A 13,448-nucleotide genomic window follows, 5' to 3' on the forward strand; every position below is an offset into this window, starting at 1 on the left:
AAACCTTGCAGACCCCAGTCTGCTCCGTGCAAAGCTACCTCTGATTGCTTGGTGCTAGGTTTCATTAACCGTGGCTCAGCATTGTGTGGAGTGCACCCTGCGCTGCATTCCTCAGTACCCTCCCTTCTTTGGGGTCGTACTAGTTTAGGCAGTTCTCGGCATCTACACAGTTTCTGTATTTGTGTCTCACTGAGCCTGAGCTGTTCATTCCTGTGTATGGGGAAGCATGATGCAGGCATGCATTCTGGCCTTGAAAGTGCGTTTGGAGTTGTTAAACCCTGGCAAGCCGAATAGTTCCTCTCCCATCACCAAAATCTGTTCGGCCTGTGGGCAGCCAAGCTGATTGCTGAGCAAGCAACAGGGGCAGGTGCCGAGTGGCTGTCTGACACTCACACAGGCCTGAGAGACTGTGAATGAAGATAAACTGAAATAGCTCTCTAATCTGGATTGAATGGGATTTTGCTTACAAAAAATTTAAAGGAATCTTTGCAAGGAAAAATTAGTCCTCAAACAAAAAACGATTGAGGTCTGTCTTGTGACTTCTTTTCTTCCTCATGTTCTTCCTTTTCAGGGACCTCAAGAAGAACCCTCTTTATCCTGATTATTTTTTGTCTTTTGAATTGGAAAATCATATTAAAGAAGTTATTGGCTGACTGAGTTTACTCCAGTTGCTTTAGATGAACTTACTGCCAAATGTAAAATAAGCTTGAGAGCATGGCAGTTGCAAGTGAAGTAAGACTTAATTTTCTAAGCATAAAATTACAAACAATACAAGTAAATGAGTTTTACATGGAAGCCAGGGGATGGAAAAAGACATTACCCTCTTGCAGTCCAAAAGGAGATTTAAAGACACCAGTTACATAAATACAGGAATTTTAGTCAGAGATGTGCTTGATTAGAAGTAAAGAATTTGGGTTAGTGTTTTTCACATTTATTGCAGTAATTAATCTCTCTTGAATTTTAAAGCATTGAAAATATTTTCTAATTGCTGGTTGTGCTCTGTTACCTCAGCTACAGCAGACTCGCTTGGTTCATAGCCTTTAGTGTCGCAACAGCTTACGTCTTTTTGGAACTTTGGGTGCTCTGTTGGTAGGAATAGATTGAAGACTGAAAATATGTCTTGTATATGTTAGCATATCTGCTTTCAGAAAGGTAAAAGACATCATTAAATATTGCCAGTTGTTGAGATTTTTATTTCCAATTAGCTTACTTATCCAGGTGAACACTCACTGAATTCGGCTTCTGTCAAGTTATTCTTCCAAAAAGAAAAAAATAAAACCAAACAGCAACCTAACAACTTCCGTAAAGCTTGCAGAAAGAACTCCAAGATGTGTATTAAATTCTGGATGAAAACCTGAAGCAGTGATGAGTGTGGAAAAGACATAAATATCATTCAAAATGCATTGATTTCAGTTATGTTACTCTCTAATGGTTTTCCATTACTTGGGTCTTTAACAGGGAATCTTCTGCCTGGCTTGAGGCAGCTGACTATGTAGTACTAGGAAGGATTAAAATCAGCCCAAAGATAAATGACATGGTTTAGTTGAAGCTAGAGAAAATATAATCTATGTGTTTCATGTGATTGTCCCTAGAAATACACGCAGGGCAGCAGAAGTCTGGATGGATGAGTATAAAAATTTCTATTACGCAGCAGTGCCTTCAGCCAGGAATGTACCTTATGGCAAGTAAGTTACAAATGCTTCTTTTCCCTATTCATTTATTCTTCATGAGGCAACACCTTCTGAGGTGAAAGCAGTGCTATGTCTCCTGTTATCTCTTTAACATACAGTTCTACAATTCTACTGTTCTTGAGTATTTTGTGTATTCCTTAATGTATATGAAGACAGCAGCCTGACTTTGAAAACTGCTCCTTTTTTTCCCCCCTCTAGTATTCAAAGCCGAATGGAACTCAGAAAGAGACTTAGCTGCAAACCCTTCAAGTGGTATCTTGAAAATGTTTATCCTGAGTTACGGTGAGTTTTGGGTGAATCAGAGATAGTATAGAGTTCTCTTTTTTTGCCCTCCCCAGAAATCATCAGTTTCTCTTTCTCCTTCCTTGATGTAAAGGATATTTTTTAATTTATTTGTGAAAGCAATGTGTGCAGGCGGGCTTACTTGCTTTCGTTTTTTATTAGCTCTAATATTAAAGAGCCATTTTTCCCTAGTAAGCTGCTTTTTCTTTTTCTGCTTGTTTCAACTACAGCTGCAGTAGCAGGTATTTTAGAGAACAGTGTCCAAAGGACTCAGTTTATCTGAGCCTGAAGTTAGTCTCCTACACAAGCCATTTGCTCAAAAGTGCACTGTTCTGTATCCTGTTGTCGTCCCTTTAAAGCTTTTGCCTTCGCCTAAGCGCATGCCTAGTTGAGTGAGGAGACTGAATCGCAGTACAGAACAAGTAATGGGAGTCAGCAGACAAGAGGGCCTTGTGTATTTGGTAGACAAGGGTAGATGCCTAAGACTCTGAGAAGCTGAGTCTTCTGCTCTTTCTGTCTGTTGTTCTCTGTCACTGGATAATCACTAACTTTGGTGGGAGGGAGGGTGAGAAGAGGGAAATGAGGGGTAACATTGCTAACAGTTTTTGTAACATGAATGCATCCTAACTAATGCAAAATCCTCAAAGAGAAACGTTATTATCACTTTTTGAAAGAATAAAAAGGTTTTTGTTCAATAACCTGTTAATAAGTATGTCTGTCAGGTCTGAGTCTATAAACTAGTTTATGTCTGCTGTCGTAGTGTAGTGGTAAGATACTGTGTGTGGCTTGTAAGAATACTTGTTTTTTTTCCTGGGGGCACTTCATGTCAGTAGAGTCAGGTAACTGCTAGTGGCATACAGGCTTGGAGTGCAAAAGCACCAGCCATTACAGCCCTAGTGAAATGTGTGCAGAACCACACATACTAAAGGGACTCATAAACCAGGATGATGCTGAGGAAGTAAGTTATTATATATTTTCTCATGAAAGTGCCAGAGGATATTTATTTTTGTTTAATTTGTCAGAAAAAATAGATCTTGCAAGCTCTCGCAGAAAACGTGCTACCATAAGCATTACTGAAGTGTAATGTCGTCTTACTCTGTCATCTCTCATGAACTCATTCTGCTGGCTTGAATTATTATATTATAGTCTGACGTTTTAAAAGGAACTAATATGCCCTTGCTTTACTGTTTGACATGAACTCATGGTCCCTACCCCACAACTATACTTTGTTGAATGGGTTTGCCTAGGTATTTCCATACTATATGAGAACATTTTATATGCAACCATTAGAAAATAAGTATCAGCAAAACATTGATTTTCTTTTTTAAATTCCTAACCAGTTTTCTAACACTTCAGTAAAAACAGTCTGGGAAAAATGTAGAATGTCATATTTCTGCCACAAGCTAGCTTGGATGAAAAAACAAGAGGGCTTGATGACCTTAACTGATAGCATTAAGCTTGAGTGACCTTAAATGATAAGTCACCTTTTGATTTGCTTTTTGTGCTAAATTTGTATGTTCATCCTCATTCTCTGGTACAAGTCTTTTTGTATTCTGTCCTAAGCTTGCAAGTTTACTCATGTTTGATCAGTTCATGATCAGAAAATTGCCTTTCCTCCTCAGAAGATGATTGAGATTTCCAGATAGTAGTCATCACTCATCTTTTAACCTGTCATCTTAGAAATAGTCTGAGTAAAGACAAGGAGTTTAAAAAAAAAAAAAAATTCTGAATTAAGCAGATATTTCTGGTTTTATTTTAGGGTACCTGATCATCAAGATATAGCTTTTGGGGCTTTGCAGCAGGGTACCAATTGCCTTGACACTTTGGGCCATTTTGCAGATGGTGTTGTTGGAGTTTATGAATGCCATAATGCTGGAGGAAATCAGGTCTGTATGCCATTAATTTTTTTACACAATATGGGACCTTAAAAAAAAAAAAAAAAGAAAAAGTGAAACTTTTTAACTCAAGCAGGTAGTGTGTATTGGTGATAGGAAGATGAACCCAAATCAGCAGATCAGTTATTATAACAGATTGGCTAAATAACTTCTCCTTCAAATATAATTTTGCATTTTTAGGCTTAGAATCTGAGCCCAGAGATAAATTCAGTGTGCATCAGATTATCCGCCCTCCTTTGTCTCTCAATATTTGCTTTTACACTAGAGGCCGGTAACTTCCTTCTCAGAGATTTATGCTTGTATAGAAAGCTTTTTTCAGTGACTTGGTGTGTTTGATTTTTTGGGGGGGATTTTTACAAAATAGAAGAATGCTTTACTGTGATGCCCTATTAGTCATTTCCAATTTGTGGTAGCAGGGTATAAAAAAAATCTGTCCTAAATCCCCATTTGGCTCTTCCAGAAAACAGAGGTGCCTAAATGTCATATCCTATTCACTCACAGTAAAGGGAGTGTTTCAACAAATCCTTTCTAATTCTACTCTTAAACTAATTGCAAATGTGTCAAATCTGTAAATGAGAGCATTAATTATTTCAAAGAATCTATTTATGCAGTTGTGACTCAGTTATCATTCACGGAATATATGCATACGTGCTCACTGTTTTGTGTGCTGCTTTGTCACTGAATTCTTTTCAAAATCAACCCAACTATAAATCAAATGTAAGATTAAAACTTCAAGTACATCTGTTAAAATAGGAGGTTGACCAATTACAAATCCAGTGTTGAATGAGTATCAGAATTTTGTTCTCTCTGATTTAAATTAGAAGGGGAAAACCCTAAAATCAGACGAAGCCTGAAATAAAGAAGTTATTTCCTGGAAGATGTAGCATGTTGTATGATGGCAATGCATTCAAATCATCTGAGCTATGCCTCTTTTCCCTATCATTAAAGAGTGTATCTGGGGAGGCTTTTTCGGGGTGTACACTCATGATGAAAGTACACTCATCTTTCAGAACACCACAGTGTTTTTTAGGAGAAAGGGTAGATGTGTCAGAATTGCCTTGGTGTAGAGATCTTGGAAGTTGCTGGTGATGTTGTGGGTTCTCTATAGATGCACAAAGTTAGCTTCCTCATTCAAACTCCCCTCCCCTGAAACTGTCCCTCTTTTCTGTGTAATTTCTTCTGTGAAGCTGACCTTGACAAACTAATACACACTTGCTCTGAACAGGTCCCTGTGAGAGGACATTCAGACAGATTAAGTTGCAGAATGGGTCAAAACCAGGTTTTATGTCCAAGCAGAATTCATATTGGATTGGAGGGAATGAACAGAGTGAGCTCAGCATGGGAGAAGAGGGATAGGGAACAAACCAGAGTCTTTAAATCTGTACTATCTGTTTTGCACCTGTTCTTAGCAAGAGGGTTTGGGGAGGCAAGGGGATTGGGATTAAGAGCACTCAGATATTATAAGCTGTGGAGACCTTCTCCTATAATTTGAAGAATGTATTTTGGCTTACGCTCAACACAACTTAAAATGCAAAATTTAAGTCAAAATGGGATTTCCGCTTCCCCCAATAGATTGGTGGAATTCAGTGATTAAAAAGGTAAATGTGCACCTCTAAAGAGCTGAAGAAATTGTGGTGTATTTGACAGTTATGTACAAATATGTAGGGTTATGATAAGGAGCTAAAGGTAAAGTTCAATGCACTTAGGTACAAGAGGAAGGTTTCAGTTAGTGGTGTTCTACTAACTTTATATTTCTGATTTATGACACAGGTTTTTTCCAGATGTCCTGGTTTTCAAATTGTTACACAGAGCTGTCCTATTTCCAGCCTGTGGCCTGAGCACATACACTGCTTTCAATTTTTCTTCTCTTCTGGTGTGGTGGAACTTACTTAATCTTATCACCATTACAGCTAGTCATAGTTCCTGATCACTGGAGGAAAGCATCTATACACTGTTTTGTACCATGAAGGACCATCACGTAGATGTCTCCAGCAGCACAGCTTGGAGCATTTGTGAAGCAGTACCTTTTGGCTTTTAAATGTGTTAATTTCTTGTGTGATGGCTGTTGTGTCTGGGGCTCTTCCAGCCTTCTGATGGAAGGGTGAAGATGTATAAAGCAGTATTTTCAAGGCTCTAACTTTCTCTGACTGCAGGGTTCTGAAACATAAGTTTTACCACTTCCCTGGTAGTATTTTTAACTGTCCCTATTCAGTATAAATCTTATAAGGGGGCCATCTTTTTCAGGGGCATTTGTGATTCCTGATAAGCTCGGAAAATAACTTCATTCCTTAAGTTGTTAAAAGTGGCTATTAATGATTCTTGCTGACATCTTATGAACTGGACAGAACTGAGAAGGCAAGAAATTTTGCTGTCATGTGAGAGTAACATAGTGGAAAATATTTGACATATTGAGAGTGAAAGGAAAAGTTTTTAGCTTATGGGTCTGGGAAACAAGTAAAGGGATACACAAGAGTTCTCCTGCCTTTGTTTTGTTTTGCATAGTTGTCATTATTCTAGTACTTGTATAATATGGTACCCATCTAATGGCTTGCTACCTGTACGATGGCAATTACTTGTAATCGTGTGGGATAGAAGTTATGATTGTTTCCTGATCATCTGCTCTCAAAGGAATTTAATCATTGTTAAATCTGCTGAGTTTAAAAGTGATTATGCAAGCTAAAAATTCAGTTATGGTATCAGAAAATAAGTAAAAAGAAAAATGGGATGGGATTAGTCATTTAATGTCTTTTGGAAACACTCATTGCTTGCAAAAGTAACATTTAAATGTAGCCAGGCTTGGCCCTGTGTATATAGGGTTTTGTATTACACAACTCTGAATCCTCTTTAGTTGCTGGAGAAAAGCTAATCATGCCTTTTTAAGTAGCAACGAGCATGATTTGAGTAATTAGCGTGGCTTTAGTTGGTAGATCAGCTTCCTTCCTCAAAGAATAATTAGACAAATGAAGACCAATCTGGATCCTGGAGACGAAACTTTGGGGAGAAAGGCATGGGGAGAATCTGAACATCAGCACAAGATCAGGCCCTGCACAGAAGAATGCTGAGATCAAACAATCTGGGCAACAGTACATACAGAATGGCTTTTCTTTTCTCTCTATTTAAGAAGTTGCAAATTTAAATGCATTTAAAAGAAATTCTGTTGTACGTCACGCCTTGGATAGGAAGTAACATTCTCCCTCTACCCTTGAGTTTGGCCCGCTTGTGTATTGCTTTCTAGTGGTCTCTATCATATTAAGAACAACTGTTTCCTCATTGTGGTATATATGCTTTGTTTAGTGTGTGGGTAGGGTGGCCAGTGATGCTGCAACCCAAGCTTTTAGGGGTTTTTTGTATATAATTATATATATATTTTGTACATATATATATATATAAAAATCTCTCCTACATAGAAGATACGAGGGGTGTGTAATACACACACATATATATATATAGAGAGAGAGAAAATATAGCTGGATGAGTATTTGGACAAGTATTTTAAACCTGAGGCCCTGTGTGACTGCTCGTTGTACTTGTGTAAAGCCGGCAGAGGGAGCAAACAGCCAAGCCCGGCACTGAGCTGACTTGGGCTTACTGAAGCGATTGGAATTACTGTGTTTGAAAAAGACCTTTTTTCCTCTTCTGCTCTGTGGGAAGCAATGAACTGTTTGAATGCTCATATGTAGCAATTTATAGGATTTTAACCTGTGCTATATATGCAGAGATAGCATGTGCACCTTGTGCATACGTTCGTATACACAATTTTGTACACTTTTTTTTTTCTAGGAATGGGCCTTAACAAAGGACAAGTCGGTGAAACATATGGATTTGTGCCTTACTGTTGTGGACAGAGCACCTGGTTCACTAATAAAACTTCAGGGCTGTAGGGAAAATGACAGCAGACAGGTTAGTATGTCGTGAATGCGCTCTGTAAACAGTGGAAAACAAGGGTTGTGAATGAGAATGCGAGAACATGCCCTGGTAATCATATCTGCTATCCATTCTACTCTTCACTCTGTCTCGCTGTTGTTTGTGTGCGTAAAGGTAGGATGTGTGACATCTGGACAGAGCAGCAGGAATAAGCTTGTGCACTGAGCTTTTCTTCTCACAGGCCAGTGACAATCTTTTATGAACCTATAGAGGTGTTATCCCAACACTGGCCTTATATAAAGGTTTCACCTTTATAAAGGTTTTATGTTGATGTGTAACAGCCTTCAACTGCCACATCTGTTTTCTGAAATAGAATATATATTCCACAATGTATTTTTGAAAGACCTTCTTCAGTGAAGTTTGAAGACTATGTAGTCTGTGCCTCAGAAGAATGTGGTTTGGCTTTCCTTTCTTCTTTTCAGCCGTGACATGTTTATAACAGCACTAAACTCCTTCAATGCATTTTTATTAATGCAGCATTGTAACTTCTTCTATATCCTATGCCTGAGGAAAATTACATTTGCGGAGTCATACCATCTTTTTGATGTAGTCATGTAACAATTCGTCTCTTTCTGCTAAGTCATCAGTTCTGATCGTCTGCCAGCTTCCTGGCTTCTGTATCTCATTTTTTGCAGACAGATAACTGAAATGCTGTTCCTTGATGAAGGAAGAATATTCTTGCCACTTTTCAGAAAAGGGAAGCAAGATTTTCTTGATAAGGTTTAAAGGCACAATATGTTAGAAATACAAGAAAAAAAACTTTTTTTTAACAACCTGTATTTGGGATTTACTCTATCCTTGGCATCACCTTGGGCAAAGAGCTTCTGACAGCACAGATTAAGTAATTGTCTTCTGTATAATTGAAAGGTGTCTGGCAGATTTCTGGATTTCTGTAAAGTTGTCTTTAGTGTTTGTGCTTCTTGCTTCTCTATGTTCAGAATTGTGGTGATACATGGATGGGTTTTGTGATTTTTATTCCCTTCTTCAGACTGAGGGTTTCACACAGGCAACATGATGTGACAGCATATTTGAGAAGTAGTGAAGTAGAGGAAAATGATTTGGGGTATTCTGTATTGGTTGCAGTGTGTTAGCTGAATGAATGGTTGTTTTGGCAAGGCTTGCCATAATTTATATACTCTTATTCAAGGATCATCTAAACTGTGTACTATTATTGCAGTTTTCACAGCTTTCCTGAGCACAAGCCAGGGAAGCTTATGAAGGCTTCAAAGACAGGGTATAGAACTCATCCTTTTCCTGCTTTTCCAGCTCAATAACTGTATTTTCTCTTCCAGAAATGGGAACAAATTGAAAGCAATTCTAAACTGAGGCACGTTGGCAGCAACCTCTGTCTAGACAGCCGAAATGCCAAAAATGGTGGTCTCACTGTTGAGATCTGCAGTCCTTCTTTGTCGCAACAGTGGAAATTCACACTTAATCTGCAGCAGTAGAAGGACTTACAGGCAAAATGCTGTTTTGATTCATAGACGTTGGGCAAAGTTTTGATTGAATTACTGATGTATTTCTTAAAACTTTCCACGGAACTTATATACCTCAGTATTCCACCTTTATCTGAAAGTAGGAGAGTGCTGAAGCAGACACCAGGGATCCAGGGGACTTGGAGCACTGCAAAGATGTCACTGAACATGACTGCAGCACAATTTCTTCTTGGTGTGAAGACTTCAATGGTTCCTTTCTGTCTTCAGTTATGTACTTGCACAGCAGATAATTAACTCTAGGAACAACTGATGTATAATTAAAAAAAGGATCTGAAGAAACACCTGTGGGGAACAGGGTGTGGGAGGGGAGGGTGGGAAAAATTACTAGAAGAAGGTCATTTGAAATCTCCATTTGCATAGAAATCATGGTTTGTCGTTTCCAGAAACAGAAGTGTCATTTTGAAGGGTTTTTCTCCTGTGTGTACTTGTAATTTGAATATGAACTTTTCTATTATGAACTCTAAATATAAATATATAAAAGTATATATATTGTCAGCTCCCAACGATTTATATCAGTTTTCATCATCCTATCATTATCAACAAAGTGATTGACATATGCATAACCAGAAATTGGGTTGGAGTGCTAGGAGAGTGAAACTTTATGAAGGTGCGGATTTTGTACTGCTGAGTATGATGTCCGTGCTAACACTGGATGCTTTTGCTTTGCAAACTGGATCTACTTCTTAACACTTCACCCTCACTGGAGATCACGAAACTCAGGAGGAGAAAGAAAATAGCAGAATAAGCCAATGCATCTGCACAGGTGATTGCTCGGATTGTTTATTCCAACATGGAAATTCATTACATGTGCTCTGGATAACGTTAGACTTGTACTTGATGTTTGTGTTGATCATTTCTGTAGTACTTCGTCTTTAAAATACTTCTTCCCTTGTTACAAAATTATATAAACAGTGCAGATCTTTCATGCAGCCATGTGGGTTCAGCACAGTTTTATTCTGGGCCCTAATGAGAAAAATTTCTTTGTCTCAAACTCCCCTTTTGAGTTGTAGAATAGTAACATCACTGTCGACAGCACAAGATCACAAGATCTGAATTTTAATTTGCAAGGATGAGCAGCTATGTAATATCTCTGAATTGCACTTGCTTAATTTATAGACCTACTACTGGGGAATTTTCTTCTGTTTTGTTTCTTTAAGTGGAGCTTTTGAATGGATTCAGGCTTGGCTCTGGGAATCAGCCTGGATACCAGCAGATCTTATGTGTTTTTAACCATAGAACCCGTGCATTTTGCAGCTTCAGTCCAGCTGATGTCATTTTTATATTAAAATAATATTGTCAAAGTTAACCCCAACTTTGACCTCTCCTTTCTTATGTTTGCGTAGACTATATACTTTTTTTATTAAAAGCAAATGCTTCAATGAGCTTTTAAAATGAAAAGAAAAGGTAAATAAATACTAATAAGCGAGACAATGTTGGCAAAACTTAGTGCAGACATGCAGTGCCAGGAAGTGGTTTTGGTAAGACGATGGATCTTGGAAAAATGTAAGGGTTGACCGTAAGGAGATGAAAAACATCTGCTGTACTGTAGTATGCTCATACAGTTCCTCTCTTTTCTTTGTTCCTGGAAGTAGAATAGTTCCCGATTTTTCAGTTTCCTTTGGCTGCATCTAAACATTGGGTATAGAGGTGGTACTCTTCTGGGCAAAATGGCTTTAACTGTGCCAGTCAACGTGCCCATAAATACCTTGTGTGTGTGAAGTTATGACTTGCAAGTACTTGCATACTTTTTGGGTGGGGGCATTAAATCCAGTTTTTCCCATCCATCATCTGACTTTTTAATGAATAATTAATACTTTTTTTTTGCTTCTTTACAGTCCACTTTCTCCAATACTTGCCTGTTTTAGAGGCCATACAGTGGAAAAACTGTTTCTCAGTTTTTAGTCTCTCCCTATCCGTAGCCTTTTAACCTAGCTGAGAACTTGAAGAACGTGATTCATAAACATAGCAGTAGATTTCTTCATATTCTGGAAAATAAATGCTGAAATATGGGCTCAGCAGCAAGTCAATTGTTTGAGGTTTTGAAAAACAGAATTTAAAAGAAGAAACCAAAACCCCAACCACTGAGCTTCTACCATGGAGGTATTTCCACTTGCAACTTTGTTCGTAATAAGGGTAGTACTAACTGAAATCAGCAATTGCAACTCTGAGTATTGACCTGCCTCTTAACTCTGAATCGGAATTGCTGGTAAGAAAATCTGTATTCCACCTCTTAAGTCTTTAATGTTAACTGCTATCATATGAAGTAGGAATATTTTCACTAATTCCCCATGGATGCTGTGCATAGGGGTTTTAATATAGGAGCTGTATGTTAAAGACAGCATTGCTTTTCTTTGAGAGAACAGACAAGAAGTGGTATCCTTTTGTTATGTTTACATGACAGTGTGCCAAAGTTACTTACTGTGATTTTAGGGGTTTTTAATGTTGAAGAAATTCGCCCATTTGAAAGATAAATTAAGAGCCCTTGAAGCAAACTGCGATGGAGTCTCCTGAGAACGTTTCTTACTGTCTTCAGAGCAAGAATGGTGATACTGTTTGTTTTGCAGATTTTCAAAACTTAGTTTGGAAACTGTTTTTTCAGTTGGTTTGAAAAGTCTGCTGTACAGAGCTTGTACTTTGTTCATTTTATAGATGGAAACCATCCTTGAAAAATTGTTTAACTTAAATAAAGAAGAATGCTTTATAGATAAATGTGTGGTGGTTAATATAACTGAGTTAAACCAAGAAGCCTGCCTGGAGCTTTTAGATCGAAGTAGTTTTCAAATGCTTCAGTTCACTTGGTTGTTTCATAAAGTTCCTGTTCTAAAAGTGTGTATACATGGGTGTATATTTGCATTTATGAGAAAAAAAATTGTTTGTATTTAAATTAATATGATAACTTTGAGGAAGTTGGATAATTGTGGAAGCTGCTTTACATTGAGGAGTGAGGTAATGCTGACTGTAGACACCTGAAAATAGTTAGGGCACCCCCCCCTCCTGCCCCGTTAGGCCTAATCTTCTCCAGACTTCCACTGTCCCTCTCTTTGCTGCCAGAAGCCACTATATCAAGGATGACAGGGCCTCCTGCAGTCTGCAGGGTGATTGCAGTAGCAGCTCTCGTAGTTGATTGGGGTGCCTGTCCTCATCTGCTCGTGGTGTCTTTCTCCTCTCTGTTGTGCAGGGTAGTGATTCTCATGTCTGTGGTGCACTTGAAGCTAGATCTTAAGTACTCCATATTTAAAACAAAAAATACCTTTTTTAAAGAAAGGTATTTTGGGGGGCAAACACTTCACAGGTCTAGTTTAGAGAGCTTCCAAATGAACTTGCACTGGCACAGTTGGGGAGGGGGCAAATCCTCTGTGGTAGGTGATGGGCAGCTGTGAAGGTGAGATCCTCCTACTGCTGTGGGTACTGTAAGTGGGGCTGCAGCCATGGCACGGTGCTTCCTTACAGCATCACCTTGGCAGAGCTGGGCTGCAAGCCAAATGGGTAGGGGACAGTACGATGCTCTCCGGGAGGGTACATGGGAAGCAGGAGAATGAATGAGGTAAAAAAATCTCATCTGTGATGTTTTGACCAATTTCAGAGATGCCTCAAGTCAGTACTTGGGGCACATCCTTCTCTCCCACTCTGTGGCATGCAGGACTAGGATCTTTGCTCCTGGACTAGGAGACTTAGCTTTACTGTTAGCACCAAGGACACGTGCAGGTAGTATAACTTGCAGAAAAATATATAAGAAAGATTTAAACACTACTTCTCTTTTAATTGTACCGATAGGAAGATTTTTACCTATGGGGCTGTAGGAAAGGAGAGTTCTTGGGTGCAAATTTACTCTCCCTGTGTGCCAGAAGTCGGTGACTAGTTGGTACCTTTCAGAGAGTCTAAATTAAATCATGCAGATAGATCTTTAATATTAATGGTTGGCAAAAATTTAAAGGCCCTGTTAAACTGCAGTAAACAACAGAAACAACCTTGCATTTGCAGATTATACCCAAGAACTCAAATGAAGATTCTCCATCTGAAATGTCCTTTGACACCTGTGAGCTGACAGGTAATACTAAAAGATAATTGTAACAGGCTTCTGGCAGTAAAAGCCTTTAATCTAATCCAATGTTAAATGTAGAAGCACGTCTTGTATGTCTCTGCCTACAGTCTTACACATT

General features: G+C 38.6%; 1 protein-coding gene across 1 annotated transcript in view; it reads left to right on the forward strand.

The window, feature by feature from the left end:
• GALNT2 (polypeptide N-acetylgalactosaminyltransferase 2) overlaps positions 1 to 9,388 on the forward strand; it is a 97,693-nt gene extending 88,305 nt beyond the window's left edge. Inside the window, exons 12-16 of the mRNA XM_059831347.1 lie at positions 1,593 to 1,685; positions 1,890 to 1,973; positions 3,733 to 3,859; positions 7,649 to 7,768; positions 9,085 to 9,388. Coding sequence (XP_059687330.1) covers positions 1,593 to 1,685; positions 1,890 to 1,973; positions 3,733 to 3,859; positions 7,649 to 7,768; positions 9,085 to 9,240 — 580 coding nt within the window. The 3' untranslated portion in view covers positions 9,241 to 9,388. The remainder of the gene's footprint in view (positions 1 to 1,592; positions 1,686 to 1,889; positions 1,974 to 3,732; positions 3,860 to 7,648; positions 7,769 to 9,084) is intronic.
• The last annotated feature ends 4,060 nt before the right edge of the window (positions 9,389 to 13,448 follow it).

Source organism: Gavia stellata, chromosome 2 (assembly GCF_030936135.1).
Source record: "Gavia stellata isolate bGavSte3 chromosome 2, bGavSte3.hap2, whole genome shotgun sequence".
NCBI lineage: Eukaryota > Metazoa > Chordata > Aves > Gaviiformes > Gaviidae > Gavia > Gavia stellata.